Here is a 14,367-nt window from a genome sequence, read left to right as displayed (position 1 = left end):
CTCTCTTATGTAAAATGAAAAAGACTTAATTTAAGCAACGACCTCCTCATTTTGAGATCTCCTTATAGGCCGGGGTCCATGACCACTTTGAAAAAAAAAAAAACTGTCAGCAGTTTCTGTTTTTATCACTCAGTACTGAGAGTGATTTGAATTCCTTTATCTTTTTTGCTGCACGCTTTATGAACCAGAGGCCCAAATTGGGGTGCAGTTCCTACTTAACTCTTTGGAATTCATAGTTTATTTGTGTTTCATGGCCGCGCACACTGATCACTCTGCAAGTAAGTTTGATGTCTGTTTGTATGTGTGTGTCTGTGTAGAAACATGAACCATAGAATCTGAAAATCGATGTTAATTATAGTGTTCAAAACCATTTGTCATTGAACTTAATGCTAAGTCACTCTTGACATGCATGATTTTAATCACTTGAGAGAATTTTTTAAACAGAGTTACTGCTCAGGAAAAACAGAAGTTAGTTAGAAAATGTTGGTAAGAATTTCCTTTTTAGCTGTGCTGGATTTTTGGATGATTTGAAACGCAGTACAGAAAATCCCTTTTCTACTTAATCCACACATTTGCCAGCTGTCAGTCCTCTACTGACGCTGTAGACGTTAAGATTTATTGTAATTATTATATCATGATACAGTTGTTATCTTTTAGTCAAACTGCAAATTCACAAAGCAGAAGCAGAAGCTAAAGACCTTGTTGTGACTTAAATTTGGTGGTTTTATGTGGGGGTCTTATTGCTACAAAACAGCCATGATTAAACCCAAATATGACGATCCAGGGGGTTATCGTGGACAGATGTCTGGCCAGCTACTGCGTGAGCAGATTAGTTTGATCTGTGCCATCTGCGTAGGACAAGGTGGGACTGTGAAGGGCATCAGCGAAGCCTGAAGATGCCACTGGCAGAACAGAGGGAGAGGGCACTACGGTGCTGACCCTCAAACAAGGACAGGCAGAGGAGTTCTGACTCTAGAACATGCTCAGAAGTCTTGGTCTTTCCTCTGATAACTCTGAGGCTTCCTTTTTAGTGTTAAAAGAAAAATCAGTGTTTGTGGTGAATTGTGGAATAAGACGTCACTCTCTCGGTATGATATAAAATGCAATAGCAGAAAAGACTAATGACAGGCTATGACACATACACAACTGCCTGAATTTCCATTGCAATGCAAATTAATTATTAGCTGCAGTGTTCATTCTTTGGAAAGAAATATGTCTTTTCTGTGATTAAACTTTCCAAGCACAGCATATTAAATTTCTGAACACACTACAGCATTTAGAGCACGGGCAGCTTGGAACTCAAGCACTGGAACTCCACTGATTAAATTCCTGTTAATACAAAAATTGAAAATGTGACTTTATGACAAGCAAGCAGCGCAATTAACTCTTCTCCCAGTGGAATAGCTCTTTTTCTCTGGCTAGTTTGCCTTCCAACTATCCCTGCCTGTCAGCCATGATATTCTGCTTTAGCAATAATTGCTGAATGTTTCTTTTCATTATATGACTTTGTAGATGTGAATTTTATTTGGCGAAAGAAGATAACCCATCAGCTCAACTCTATAAGTACTAAGTACTAGTATTATACTTGTTTTGTTGGATTTAGTAAGTACTAAATCCAACAAAACCTTGACATGTGGCCTTGTTGAAGACAAGTAATATAAATAAAAAACATAGGACAAAAAGGGAAACAGACATATAAATAAAAGTTTAGGTAGCATTGTTTTCACAACATGTTGCTCACTTAAAACTGCTGCAAAACACAAAATAAAATGCAGGCTGAAATTATTTAACCTTTTACATTAACGAATCTACTGGAAATTTAATAAAAACGTACCAGCTGTAATCATAATAACATGCTGTGATTATCCATGTGATGACGTTTCCGGTTAGATACTGAAAAGAAAGAGAAACTTTGTCTGCCGTTAACATCTACAGACAGGTCCCAGAAGGCAGTCATGATAACGTAAAAGTTCAAATGATGAGTGTTTTAAAGGCAGCAGTCCAACAGCAGATCAGCAGGATCAGGAGCCAAATCAGCGTCAACTGAATAAAACGCTGAGAGTGATTTTTTTTTTCTTTACAATCACTTTAAAAACACTAAGAGAGATCTAATTGATGATTAGCAGACTAAGAAAATTAATTCCCTGTGGGAAAACAGTCTGTACTTTAATGGCTGCGGGCTGACTGATCGATGACCACTACTGTAATTGTACAGGTTTGCTGGTCTGTGAATGAGTACAGTCGGAGTAAAGTGCAATATGTTAATTATGGAAAATGTTCCAAAAAAATCAATGCAATCGCAATATGCATTTCTAAATATGGTGACCAGTAATAGAGTCATGCAGTAAGAGTTATACAAACAGAAACAAATGTATAAATATACGCATTAGTATGCTTCACTTGATTAAAGTTCAACCAAACGCTAATAAATCTATTAGCTTTACATGCGCTCATTAGAGGTTTTTCTTTTCTATGTTTTACAGTACATTTATTATTCAAACTGCCCTGAGCCTGAGAGCTCAGTACAAATATGTTCATGCTGTTTAGATTAATTTGTTTCAGTACATTATGATGGTGACCTCTGTGCACTTTAGTTTAGTTTTTGTTTTTAGATAAACAATTTTTTTTTTAATGCATCAGCCAGAGTCTATATCCAATTCATGATCATGCCACGTCAACGAAACGCAGCAAAAAAACATTAGACATTCAGTCCTTCTTCTCAGGGTAGTACATAAAGTATAAAATAAACCTATGCAAAACATGATATATATGTAATTTAAGTACAGTGTTCAATATTTAAATGCACAACTTGCTCCAAAAATGCTCCAAGTTAGTGTGTCTGAAGTCACAGACAGGAAACTGAGGGGGCTTTTGAACTTGTAAGTGCGTCTGCTTGTCTGTCGGTCTACATACTATATCTGGATATGAGTCTCTGTGGATCCTGCATTAGAAGAGTTAGTGACTGAGGGGATCCCTGCGGTGACGCTCACTGTAATAGTAACTGTCTGTTTGAGTCAGTATGTAAGGGCCGTGATGTGGAGTTTTCAACCCCCAAGAAGTGATCGTGTTAACTTCTGACCTTGTGCTTCAGCGTGGCTCCGATAAAATCAAAGAGAGACTGGTATATCTGTGTTTGCTGACCTGTGATTACACAGTCATGACCTTTTAGCAGATGACTGTGAAGCCATTGATCCTGACTGTGATTCTCTTTCAAAGCTCATTAGTTGAAAATTGCTGTTTACACTGGAGGGGATTTCCTTGTGACTCTTACCATTTTTAACTTTTGAACTAGAGTCTGCTGTGCTTTTTGACGTTTTCTTGTGTGACATGATTTCCACCAATTTGCTGTTCATTCTTCATATCAAAAATTTTGACAGAAAGTCTGCCTGCTGTGTCTGCACGGTGCTATTCGGGAGGCTGACTCACCCTGGTAACTTAATGCACAGAGTCAGCTTCTTACCCCTAACTGCCCCACTAGCTCCTGAAGACGTAAATTGGATGAGAAAGCAAAATGCTAGGTTATACGCAACTAAGGTAGCAGGAGCATTAAACACAGGCAGCTGTGTGCCTGGATCAGAGCATCTCTCCTGGTCAGGGGGAAGCTTTTCAATTCCTGGTGCAAAAATTAACTAAGGACTCAAAACGAGTGAACAAGGGCCAATCAAAGGACATAGTAAAGTTCCTCTATTAATTGTGGATTTTCAATGGTTGTTTTAACCTCAAGCTAAATGCATAAAAGGGTTGTCATGCATGTTTTACAAACCTACAGAACATTTTTTTTAAATCTTTTTTTTGTATCTATAATTGAAAACTATGGTGGGTTAACTGTATTATCAGTATGTTTGGATAAAAGGGTGCAGTGTTGCTTTATCAGCTATAATGCTTAACCCGTAACACAATTTTTTAACAGATGAATAAGATAGCGAAGGGGAAAAACAGCTGCAGAAACCAAAATTGGTTTATATATCAGTCTGTGCTCTGATATAAATGTGCTCACCTCTGCTCTGGAATTTGGGTATTTCACCATCTGAGTCAGTAGTTAACTCTGTTTTAGAGCCATTTGAGGAAGTGCAGTTTTGGGCTTCATTGGCTAAATTTCTTTAACCACATGATTAGAATAGACCAAATAGAGCTCATATCAGATATTAGGAAAAAAAGATTTGCAAATACAAGCCAGTAAATTAAATAATAAATAAAGCAAGCTTGCAATTCAAGTGTCTGGGATCTGTAAAATTCAAAATAAATCAGCTCCGTGACTGAACAAGTCAAAGTAGTGCTGGACCATAATGCACATTACTCCTAGGAGCTGTAAAGTGACCGCATATCAAAAAATACTGTGTGACTAACACACCAAATCAACAGTGCCTGTAAGGTGAGGAGGTCCCGGGAGAAAAGGTGAAAAACATAGCAAAAGGTCCAATGTGAAAAGTACAGAAAGTAGACAGAGAGAAAAGAGAGTAAGATAGATAGAATAGCCTTATTAAATCAAAATTTCATCTCTGTGATTGCTTTTTTGTCTATGAGTGAAACTGGATATTATTAGCTAAAGGACAACTGTGCAGAAGAATTATGTAAAGAAATGCTGTGATGCAATGCAGGAACAGTCAGACAGAGCTGGACGATGAAAGGACACTGTTATGACTCTTTGTGCTTATGGCAACCTCTTGCTCCGCTCCGGCCATGTGCTGCTTACTCATACTTGTCGCTCACAGACTCTTATAGTTGGCGCTCTTTCAAGGACTTCACTGCTTACTCTAACTGCAAAAACACTCTCAGAAGGAGCTGTTGTGCACTCACATGTTGGTAATACACACACCGGAGCGCACTCACACAGAGGATTCCTGACATCTACCTCCTGTGTCTCAGGCATGCCCTTATATGGTCAGAATGATCAATACTTACGAGATGTTTTATCACAAGCCTTCTTCAAAACATTCCCGCCCTCTTGACTCCTACTGGAGACACAAAGCAGAGGGCTGGGAGCTCATGTGTCTCTGCTATAGCTACATTTTCTCTCTTAATGCAGCTCATTTGAACTAAGCTCTCAACCTGCTTGGTAAGGATATCGTCCCTGGAAGCCCTTTAAAGCCCAAACTAAGCTTGTATTCATGCCTGGATTTTCCTCTCAGTCAAGCTGACAATAAGCCATGCGCTACTGTGGCTTCATAAGGGGGAAAGTTCTGTGGAGGTGCCACACTCATCCCCCAAAGCCACCCTCAGGGACAGCAGTGTTTGGGTTCAGCTCCACTGCCTGAGATAATGTGGGTCTGCTGTCTGAAATCCCGCTCCAGTGGCTTGTGCCTGGCCACCTGCTGGTTCTGCTGGTGAGGATGGACAGCCTGGAGCCCAGACCTAACCTACATAGGCAACATGTCTCTATCCCTGAACTGCACATGCACACATGCAGCAGAGTAGAGTTCAATTCCATTTACCTCCCAACCAGAACAAACCAGTGAAGTTAATACAATCCTGAAAACTGCACCTCATACAGAAGAAGGCTCACTAAGAGGATTTATTTCTTCTAAAAGAGATAGGCTGTTAAATAAAGTGTGTGTGTATTTGGTGATAGCAAATTCCCTATTTGGATTATTTCAGCTCCTTCTCAGTGCTGCTTGATGGCATTTTTTTAATACTGAGATCCTCTTTCCACCCTGTTTGGTCTGCTAATTCTCTAAAAAGCCCAAAGTTGACAGCAACCTCACTGTGGCACTGAGCTAAAATCAGTGGGCTTGCATTTGAAATGTATAGAGCAACAGATCAAATTAAGGACTTAGTGACTCCATGAGATCAGAGGGGAACATTCATTTTAATTAAGGCAGTTATTATGTCACACCCTTAACCATCTTGCCACTAAACTTGCAGGGCTAACGCTATTTCTGCATGAATTAAAGTCTTATTAATATTTGGACAAAAGTGACTAAATGCTTTGATCGTGTTTTGAAATGTTGGTGATACTCGTGTGGAGGCATTTACTGTCAGCTCACTGTACCTTCCTTGTTTCACTCTTGTCTTGACGCTTTTTCTCTTTCTTTACTTTCTCCAGAGTCTGTGAACAGGTGAGAGAGGGACACTGTCTGCCCCACTGTCCAGCGACACCATGAGCTGGAGCTTCCTCACGCGGCTGCTGGAGGAGATCCACAACCACTCCACCTTCGTGGGGAAGCTGTGGCTCACCGTGCTCATCGTCTTCCGCATTGTTCTTACTGCCGTTGGGGGAGAGTCCATCTACTACGATGAACAGAGCAAGTTTGTCTGCAACTCAGGCCAGCCAGGCTGTGAGAATGTCTGCTATGATGCCTTCGCCCCTCTGTCTCACGTCCGCTTTTGGGTCTTCCAGATTATCTTGGTGGCAATGCCTTCTCTCATGTACATGGGCTATGCTGTCAACAGAATTGCACGATTAGATGAAGCCAAAGGAGGAGCTGGATCTGCTGCTGTTAGGACAGGAGGAGGGGGATACACTCACAGAAAACCTAGGAAAATGTGCTTTGGAGCAAGACAGCACCGAGGCATTGAGGAGACCGAGGAAGACCAGGAGGATGATCCCATGATCTATGAGGTGCCGGAGATCGAGCCCCCAAAAAGGCCACGGGACCCACTCCAGCCCACACCCAGACCCAAAATCCGACATGATGGGCGTAAGCGAATCCGAGATGAAGGGCTAATGCGGGTCTATGTTTTGCAGCTGGTGACTCGTACGGTGTTGGAGGCAGGTTTCCTTACAGGCCAGTATTTGCTGTATGGTTTCCGTGTGACGCCCATATTTGTGTGCTCAGGGAAACCTTGTCCACACAGTGTTGACTGCTTTGTGTCGAGGCCTACAGAGAAGACCATTTTCCTGCGCATCATGTATGGTGTCACTGTCCTTTGCCTCACACTCAATGTTTGGGAAATGCTCCATTTGGGCATTGGTTCCATTTGTGACATTCTTCGCCGTCGCCGCTGCCCACCTCAGGAGGATGAGTACCAGCTGGGCCTGTTGGGTACCAGCGGGGGTGTGGAGGGCTCAGTAGGGGCAGCAGGTCCTGAGGCAGGTTCTGAGGGAGGCGTAGGAGGAGATGGTGCTGCTGATTATGTTGGCTACCCCTTCTCATGGAACACCCCGTCAGCTCCACCTGGTTACAACATTGTTGTGAAGCCAGAACAGATGCCCTACACAGATCTTAGCAACGCTAAGATGGCATGCAAACAGAACAGGGCTAACATTGCCCAGGAGGAGCAGCAGCAGTTTGGCAGCAATGAGGACAATTTCCCCACCGGAGGAGAGGCCCGTGTAGCCCTGAACAAAGACATGATCCAGCAAGCTCATGAGCAACTGGAGGCAGCTATCCAGGCCTACAGTCAGCAGCACCGGGCAGAGGAGCAGCTTGGGGACAACCAGGATGACAAGCCCCAAAGTAACATTATCCAGGCCCAACCTCAGCCACAACCCCAGCCTCAGAAAGAGCGCAAGCATAGATTTAAGCATGGGAAAGGCGGGAGCAGTGGAGGTGGAAGCAGCAGCAACAGTAGCAGCAGCAAATCAGGAGAGGGCAAGCCCTCTGTATGGATTTAACCCCAGAAACAGTGACCCGTATTGAAACCATGTAAATATTAAGACTGGATGATGAGCTGTTGCAATGTTTCTTGGATATTTAAACACCATTATGCCTTACAGAATCCTGCAAGCTGGAGAAGATGCGTATTTGTGTATAATGGTGTGTAAAGAAAAAAAAAGAGAAAAAAACATGAAAATGTGATATTGCAGCTGACAAATTGTTTTGTCTGGGTAATCACTGTTTAACTTGAAACATCACACCAACACAAACTATGTTAGGCTACAGTCTGTCGTTTACATGTCTCGTTCTTCTCAAGTCCCAGAGCAGATTATTGACCTCTGTTTTCTTCCTGTTCACCTTTTCAGGAGAATCCCAGGATCATAATGTGTTCTCTTGCAAAATTAGACTGATTCCAAATTTCGATGACCACAATGTGAATGCAATAAAATGATGCATGATTCCATGGTGCCGCCCAAAGGATTGGCTTTATAGTGCAGTGAGAAGATCACCTTCCTGAAGGCTGTGTCCTGTCACTCATGTTCCATGTCTGCTTCATTAATAGTGTTATATTGCTGTGACTTTGCATTTGACCGTGTGTTTGTAAATGTTTGTTGTGTATTTTTTGATAACAGTAGTACACCAGCTGCTACAGAAACCTATGAGTACAGCTGGTGGATTTTTATCCAGTCTACATCTGAAATTATCTGTGAAAAAATAAATAATAAGGTGCAGAAGCAATTCAGATTTTATAGTTTATTCTTAAATTTCTCATTTTCTCCTTACGGCTTATCATGGCTCAGTACCATCATTCCTCTATCTGCCTTGTGTTTGGCTGCCCCCTGGTGGTGTCTTCAACGGGGCTTGATACTGGGGAGAAGATACCAGTTGCCAGTGCTACCTGCATCCAGCAACACCTTAACCAGCTGTAATGTTCCTTTTCTATTGACAATACTTGTGTCACTTATGTCTTCCCAGTGCTACAAGTCCAGTGTTAGATGCACAAGGCTGCAATATTACCACACTGTAATGGAAAAGGTTTAAAGCCATTACTATAACACAGTGAGACCAAACACTGTTTGTGTGATGCAAGTTGTCAGTGCCAAGATTTTATGCTAGGCTGCCATGAAGCCTGGTTGTTTGTAGCTTTGGAATACTGTGGCCATGCTACTCCACTTGTGGAAATATGCCTATGTGAGACCAACCCTTTTGTAAAAGTCATTTTTCTTTTTTTTCCTTCTTTTTTTTGTACAACAATATATACTGCATTTTTTCATATGGGATTTAAAATGATAAAACTTCAAAATGGAGTCAATTTTTATGTTCCAGACAGTGTTTTATATGAAAACACTCTGTTTTTCAATAAAGTTTTGTTTTGTTTTGTAAAATAAATAAACAAAAAACAAGATCTTTTGAAAATGAATTAGCTGTAAGAATATTTATGTCTATTGTGATTTAAATTGCCTTCTAATTGTAAAAAAAAATGTTAAATACGACATAGTATATTTTTATAATATGTTAACTACAGTGACTTAAAGAAGTAAAGAAAAAAAAAAAGTAAGTCTTTTCCTTGTATGTTGCCGTATCAGTATTTAATGTATGTAAAAAACCTCTGGGCTGTATTTTAATAAACAGTGTCACTCCTTTTTCAACACTGGTCTGAGATCTGCTGAACACCGTTGTGGGTCATTGAATCCCTTGTCAAAATATTTTAAAGTGCCAAGCAATTCAAATAATTCGAGCTCCGCAGTAGCTTCCCAAACAAGCTGTATGAAGGCAGGAAGAAAAACCATTAAAAAGAAGGTAAATAAAGCTGATTTAATACATTTCATATTAAAAGTCTACAATTCTCTCAGCAAACATTAAATGAGTTAAACAAAACATCACCCGTGAAGCAGTGAACACATAGCTTTCTAAATATGGAATACAGTGCAGCAGAGTGCTTGAAAAACCTTTCTGGATTGTTCACCACTTGGCTCCACATGTCTATTCATCAAGCCCAGCCATCATTAGACAGACATAAGTCACCCTAAGCAATCCAACCAGCCTTATCCAAAGCAGTGATTGGCTTGTCTGAAGCGACCCTAATCCCAATAAGCCATAGGTGATTTACTGAGAATTTGCCAGTCCCTGTCAGTCTTTTCCCTAGAAGGCATATCAACCCTCATTAAATTCTTCTCCAGTAAGCAAAGTTTCTCTACTGCTGCTGTTTTTTGAGAGAAGGCAATAAGCTCCAGCAGGGACCACAAGAGGGCGACATCCTGTTAAATAAATGAGATCTTCAGGAGTCAGTGAGAGCGAGTAAAGGCCATTCTGTTAGAGTGCCATGAGGGTACTCGGCGACCCCATCTGCTTAAATCTTGATGACTGCCAGCTTGTCTTTATATATTCAAAACATCTCCAAGTTGTATTGTTGAGAAACTGAGAAATTTGGCCAGCTATCCAGGTCAAAAGAATTACCCTGTGGCACATTTGTGTGTTTGGCATGACCTGTTTTCTCTTCTGTGCTGAGTGACTGGAGAAAAAAAATTGAATACTAAAACAGAAAGTGTTCACAAATGGATTTTATTACCACTCTTATGAGAGTTTATGCCCCTCTGTATTCTGTCCTTGTTATCTACTGTAACATCCACTATTAACCAAACATCTCCAAAGTCTTATCACAAGGGGTTTTTTTCTTAGAAAAAAAAATCAAGAAAAAAATTAAGGTAAACTAAGATTCCCTGTCTGATACATAATAGTGTGAACATGTGTTTTACCTTTGTGACAGTGGATTTACAAGACAATAGAAAAAATTCTCAATTCAAAAGTGTTTAATCCTCCAGCTCTGGCTGCATGTCTGTGTAGATTTCTTACATAAAAGATCATGTTTGTGCAAGTATATCAAAAGCTACTTATCACAATTTTTGCATAACTATTTATGAGCATAGTGGGTCAACAAGCTTAATTGTATTTGACTTTTTAACCCCTGAGCTACCAAGCTGCTTAAATAACTACATTATATTCCCCATACTGTTTCTATATCTGTGATAGATATTCTATTATATGTTAAAGTAAATAATTATGGTCTTCCATTACTTTTATTTCACTGAAGATTGATTTTTATCAATCTAGATAGTCATGATGAAAGTCATGATAAAAATCACTCTTGTCACTTTTAGTCATTATTCTGCTGCAGTAAATCTTGCTACTTTCTTTAGTCATGGTAGTCATGATTCAGATACAATGATTTCATAACACTAAAATCAAATATATATATTTCAACCCCCACTTTATATTATCCTTGTCACACCATTGTGCCAATTCATGTTAATGAAAAATAGTAGCAGTATGAAGCATTTTAACAACAATCTATATCAGTATAAAGCTGGGATCATAAATAATCCCACTTGGTCACTTGAGGGTTAAAAAGTTTCAGCAAACTAAATTAACTGGAATGACAGTGGCTGGATTGGCATTACTGGCAAAACCGATGAGGTGCGGGTATTAATATTCAATTCAAACATTCAAACATTCATATTCAAACATTTTATGACATAATGAAGTGAGAGAAAGAAATGCAGTTAAAGACAATAGACATTCCAGGAAACATAAACACACCTTGTGATTTTCAAGAAACTTTAAGACTGAAAGACTATCGTCACAGTTGGCAGATTTCAGTCTCAGTTGAATTATCAAAGAAGAAGAAAGAAGAAGAGGTATGTGGGAACTCTTCAGGAAAGCAATAATTGGTCTTGTCAGCATCTGGGGGAGGAGCAATGTTCACACATTTTAAAAAAAAGTTTTTTAAATGGCTGTTTCGGATTAAATGTTTTGTGGTTGTTCACAAAAACGGATGTGTTGTTCCCTTAGATGTTTCCTCTAGTTAATTGTGTAGGTTGTGACAAATTAAAGAAAATGTGCTTAAAAACTCAGATTCTCATGGGTATTTGAGTGTTTTTCTATGCCTTTTTGTAAAATGTATATTTAATGTATATTTCTTTCTTGTATCCCTTTTTTCATATTCTTCAGTGAATGCATTTGATTTGCATGTGAAGGGGCCTATTTTACTATAAAAAATAAATCAAAAGATACATTACATAAAGTCTCTGCATCTTTTGTTTTGGGTTCACAGCAAGTAAAATGGTTTCCCTGTCCTGACACACTGAGTGTTGTCCTCTTCCTGTTGTCAACATAAGATTTGTGTTTGATTTTGATTGGTGGAAAGCAGGAGGCCCCCACCATCCTATCAGGAGAATTACAGTCACACAAGCTGATATCACCGGCAGGAACAACCGACGAGATCGAAGAGATGTCGTTTCAGTTTGTGTGACCCATGTCATTTTGTTTGTCGCTTTGGCAGTTCACTTGGTGAGTTTGTGAGGAGAGAACATGTGAGTCTTTCAGGCTTAGTGTTTCCTCCAAATAGCCCCTGACTCAAAAAGCTTTTATATGAAAATGAATATATCCTCACTCTCTTTTTTCATCAAGTTCACAGTCTAGAGAATACACAACAAAAAATGGAAAGTAGAAAGTGCGTTTTTGTGATTCGCTGAAATAAAAAGTGTCCCTGGAGAGAGTAGCCTGCGGGAACAAGTAGAGTGCTGCAGCTGGGTGTTCAAACAAGGTCACTGCTACTATGACTGGAATCCCACGAGCAATGTCTGGGATAGGAACTTGTGGCAGCGGGCTATTTTCTCTATAAAGAAACAAACACTAGTGCCCCTAATTGGCTAGATGCACTGACCCTACTTGTATGTCATTTTAAAGACAATTTACCCAGTTTCTCTAAGCAGGCATGGGGCTGCCCTAGTAGCCTACTTTTGGAATTTATTTTACAAAGTCTATGAATTCACAACCACATGTTTGAATGTGTGCTTCGTTTACAAGAAGGGAAGAAGTATGTACAGTAAAATAAAGGAGATCAATATGACAACTGGACAAAAATATGATCAAATATTAATTCTAATAATGAATTAAGAACACAATGTACCCATTTTCTCCCAGCAGGATAAGAAAATGTGACAAAGCTCAAATAATCTCAACATGCCACAACTTGAGCTCACTGTACTCAATGGCCTCCACAGTCACCAGATCTCAATCAGAGAACCTTTCAGATATGGTGAAATAAGAAATTGACATCATGGATGTGCAGTTGATGAATCTCCATCACATCAAGTGAACAAAGGGGCTGTACTGTCTATACAATTTTAATAACTCCTCACTAATCAAAATTAAAATCTTGAAAGCTGCAGAGCACCTCACCATGAAACCTATAAAAAAAGAAATTATTCATGTTTCCTTTACTACATATATATCTAGTATGGCAGCATCAAAGGATGGCTGAGCGTAAAGTTGAGACAAGAACTTATTGTTTATATATTTAATAAATTAAATAAGAGCAGTTCAGTGTCTGTTGTTACTGTTCAGCTCATGAATCAACACATATAGCACTAGAGAGACCTTTCATATAAGGTTTTATAGGAATTTAACTAAAAACACAGTTACATTTTAAAAATGTTGTATTAATTGTTGTCATTGTGTCAGCCATTAGAAAAGCTAAGCAGTCAGTGAGCGTATTCTATAATTTACAGCTTTTACAAAATAAAAACATGAAGCAGTTCTTGCATGCTCCACAGAGACATCCCAGGTGCTCCCCAATGCATGGAATACTTTTACCTACCTGGGGGATATAGCTATCTATCTATCTATAGATAACATAGTCACACATCAGAAGTGTCCAAGTGGGTCATTACAGTATATGAGAGATTTAAAAGTGAAATACTGTACATTATATACACAGTGGAGAATTTGCTAAATTTGCTGTCCAATTTTGGTGCTATGGGAACAGGCATGATCTGTATGTCAGGAACAATAGGATGTAGCAAGTGGTTTGGAGAAAAAGGAAATAACTGTGTACTCACTTAAATATGAGTGAAAAATTAATGGTTTAATATGTGATGTTATTTGAATTTGTTTCTGAAGCAAAGGATCAATATAACATTCAGGTCATCTTTAAGCTGACAGAGTAACTGTATGCTCAAACAGCACTGCCAATCCCATGGTCGAAGTGCAGTGTTTTTAAGCAGGTGTATGTTTTTATGATAAAGTATGTAAAAGTAATTTCAAGTTAAAATTTGGAAAATTGTAAACAACAATAACTTAAATAATAATTTAACTACTTGATTTAACGTATGCTTGTTTTACCAGACAGTAAACGATAAATAAAATGGTTAAATAATCTCATACATTCTTAAAAGCCTTTTAATTCTTTTTTAAATGAAAAAAAATCATTTATGGTCCATTTCTAAATTTTGAAGTAAAGTGAAGTGTGCAGATGTGATCATTTCAAAGGCTGTCGACACAAGAAATGTTTAATGGTTTGAGTTAAAAATAGATTCTCTAAAAAACAACAACAGTGAAATTAAATAAATAATCTGCTCACTTGGAAAAGATGTTGCTGTCCTGCCAAAAACAGACATGTTTCTATTGCTAAATTAAAATACATCTTGCTGTATTCAGTACTTTGTGTTGAGCAGCAGTTGACAAGTTGGACATTGTTTTTCTTTCCTTGACTTCTTGTGTATATGGAAGTGCAAACAATGTGGTATTTCTGGTTTACTGCACCACCCCCATCGATGCATTTTTTTCAGCTGTGCGTGTCAGTGCAAATAAACCCATATCAAGATACCATCGGCCATCTTGACAAACTGAACCAACTACATTTAAATAGATAGATAGATAGATAGATAGATAGATAGATAGATAGATAGATAGATAGATAGATAGATAGATAGATAGATAGATAGATAGATAGAAAATATGCCATTAAAATTGTAGGAAACAAAGAGTA

General features: G+C 39.0%; 1 protein-coding gene across 4 annotated transcripts in view; it reads left to right on the top strand.

Moving 5' to 3' along the window:
* The window catches only part of gjc1 (gap junction protein gamma 1), a 45,807-nt gene extending 36,717 nt beyond the window's left edge, over positions 1–9,090 (top strand). For 3 of the 4 annotated variants that reach the window (XM_039611339.1, XM_039611341.1, XM_039611342.1), the window contains exon 2: positions 6,044–9,090. In XM_039611339.1, the coding sequence (XP_039467273.1) occupies positions 6,098–7,555 (1,458 nt within the window). In that variant the 5' untranslated portion in view covers positions 6,044–6,097 and the 3' untranslated portion in view covers positions 7,556–9,090. Of the gene's footprint in view, positions 1–157; positions 279–6,043 lie in introns of those variants that run through there. The other variant, XM_039611343.1, reaches the window with a different exon arrangement.
* The last annotated feature ends 5,277 nt before the right edge of the window (positions 9,091–14,367 follow it).

Source organism: Oreochromis aureus, linkage group 4 (genome assembly GCF_013358895.1).
Source record: "Oreochromis aureus strain Israel breed Guangdong linkage group 4, ZZ_aureus, whole genome shotgun sequence".
Taxonomy (NCBI): domain Eukaryota; kingdom Metazoa; phylum Chordata; class Actinopteri; order Cichliformes; family Cichlidae; genus Oreochromis; species Oreochromis aureus.
Note: the sequence above shows the minus strand (reverse complement) of the source record. Positions and strands in the feature narration are given on the sequence as shown.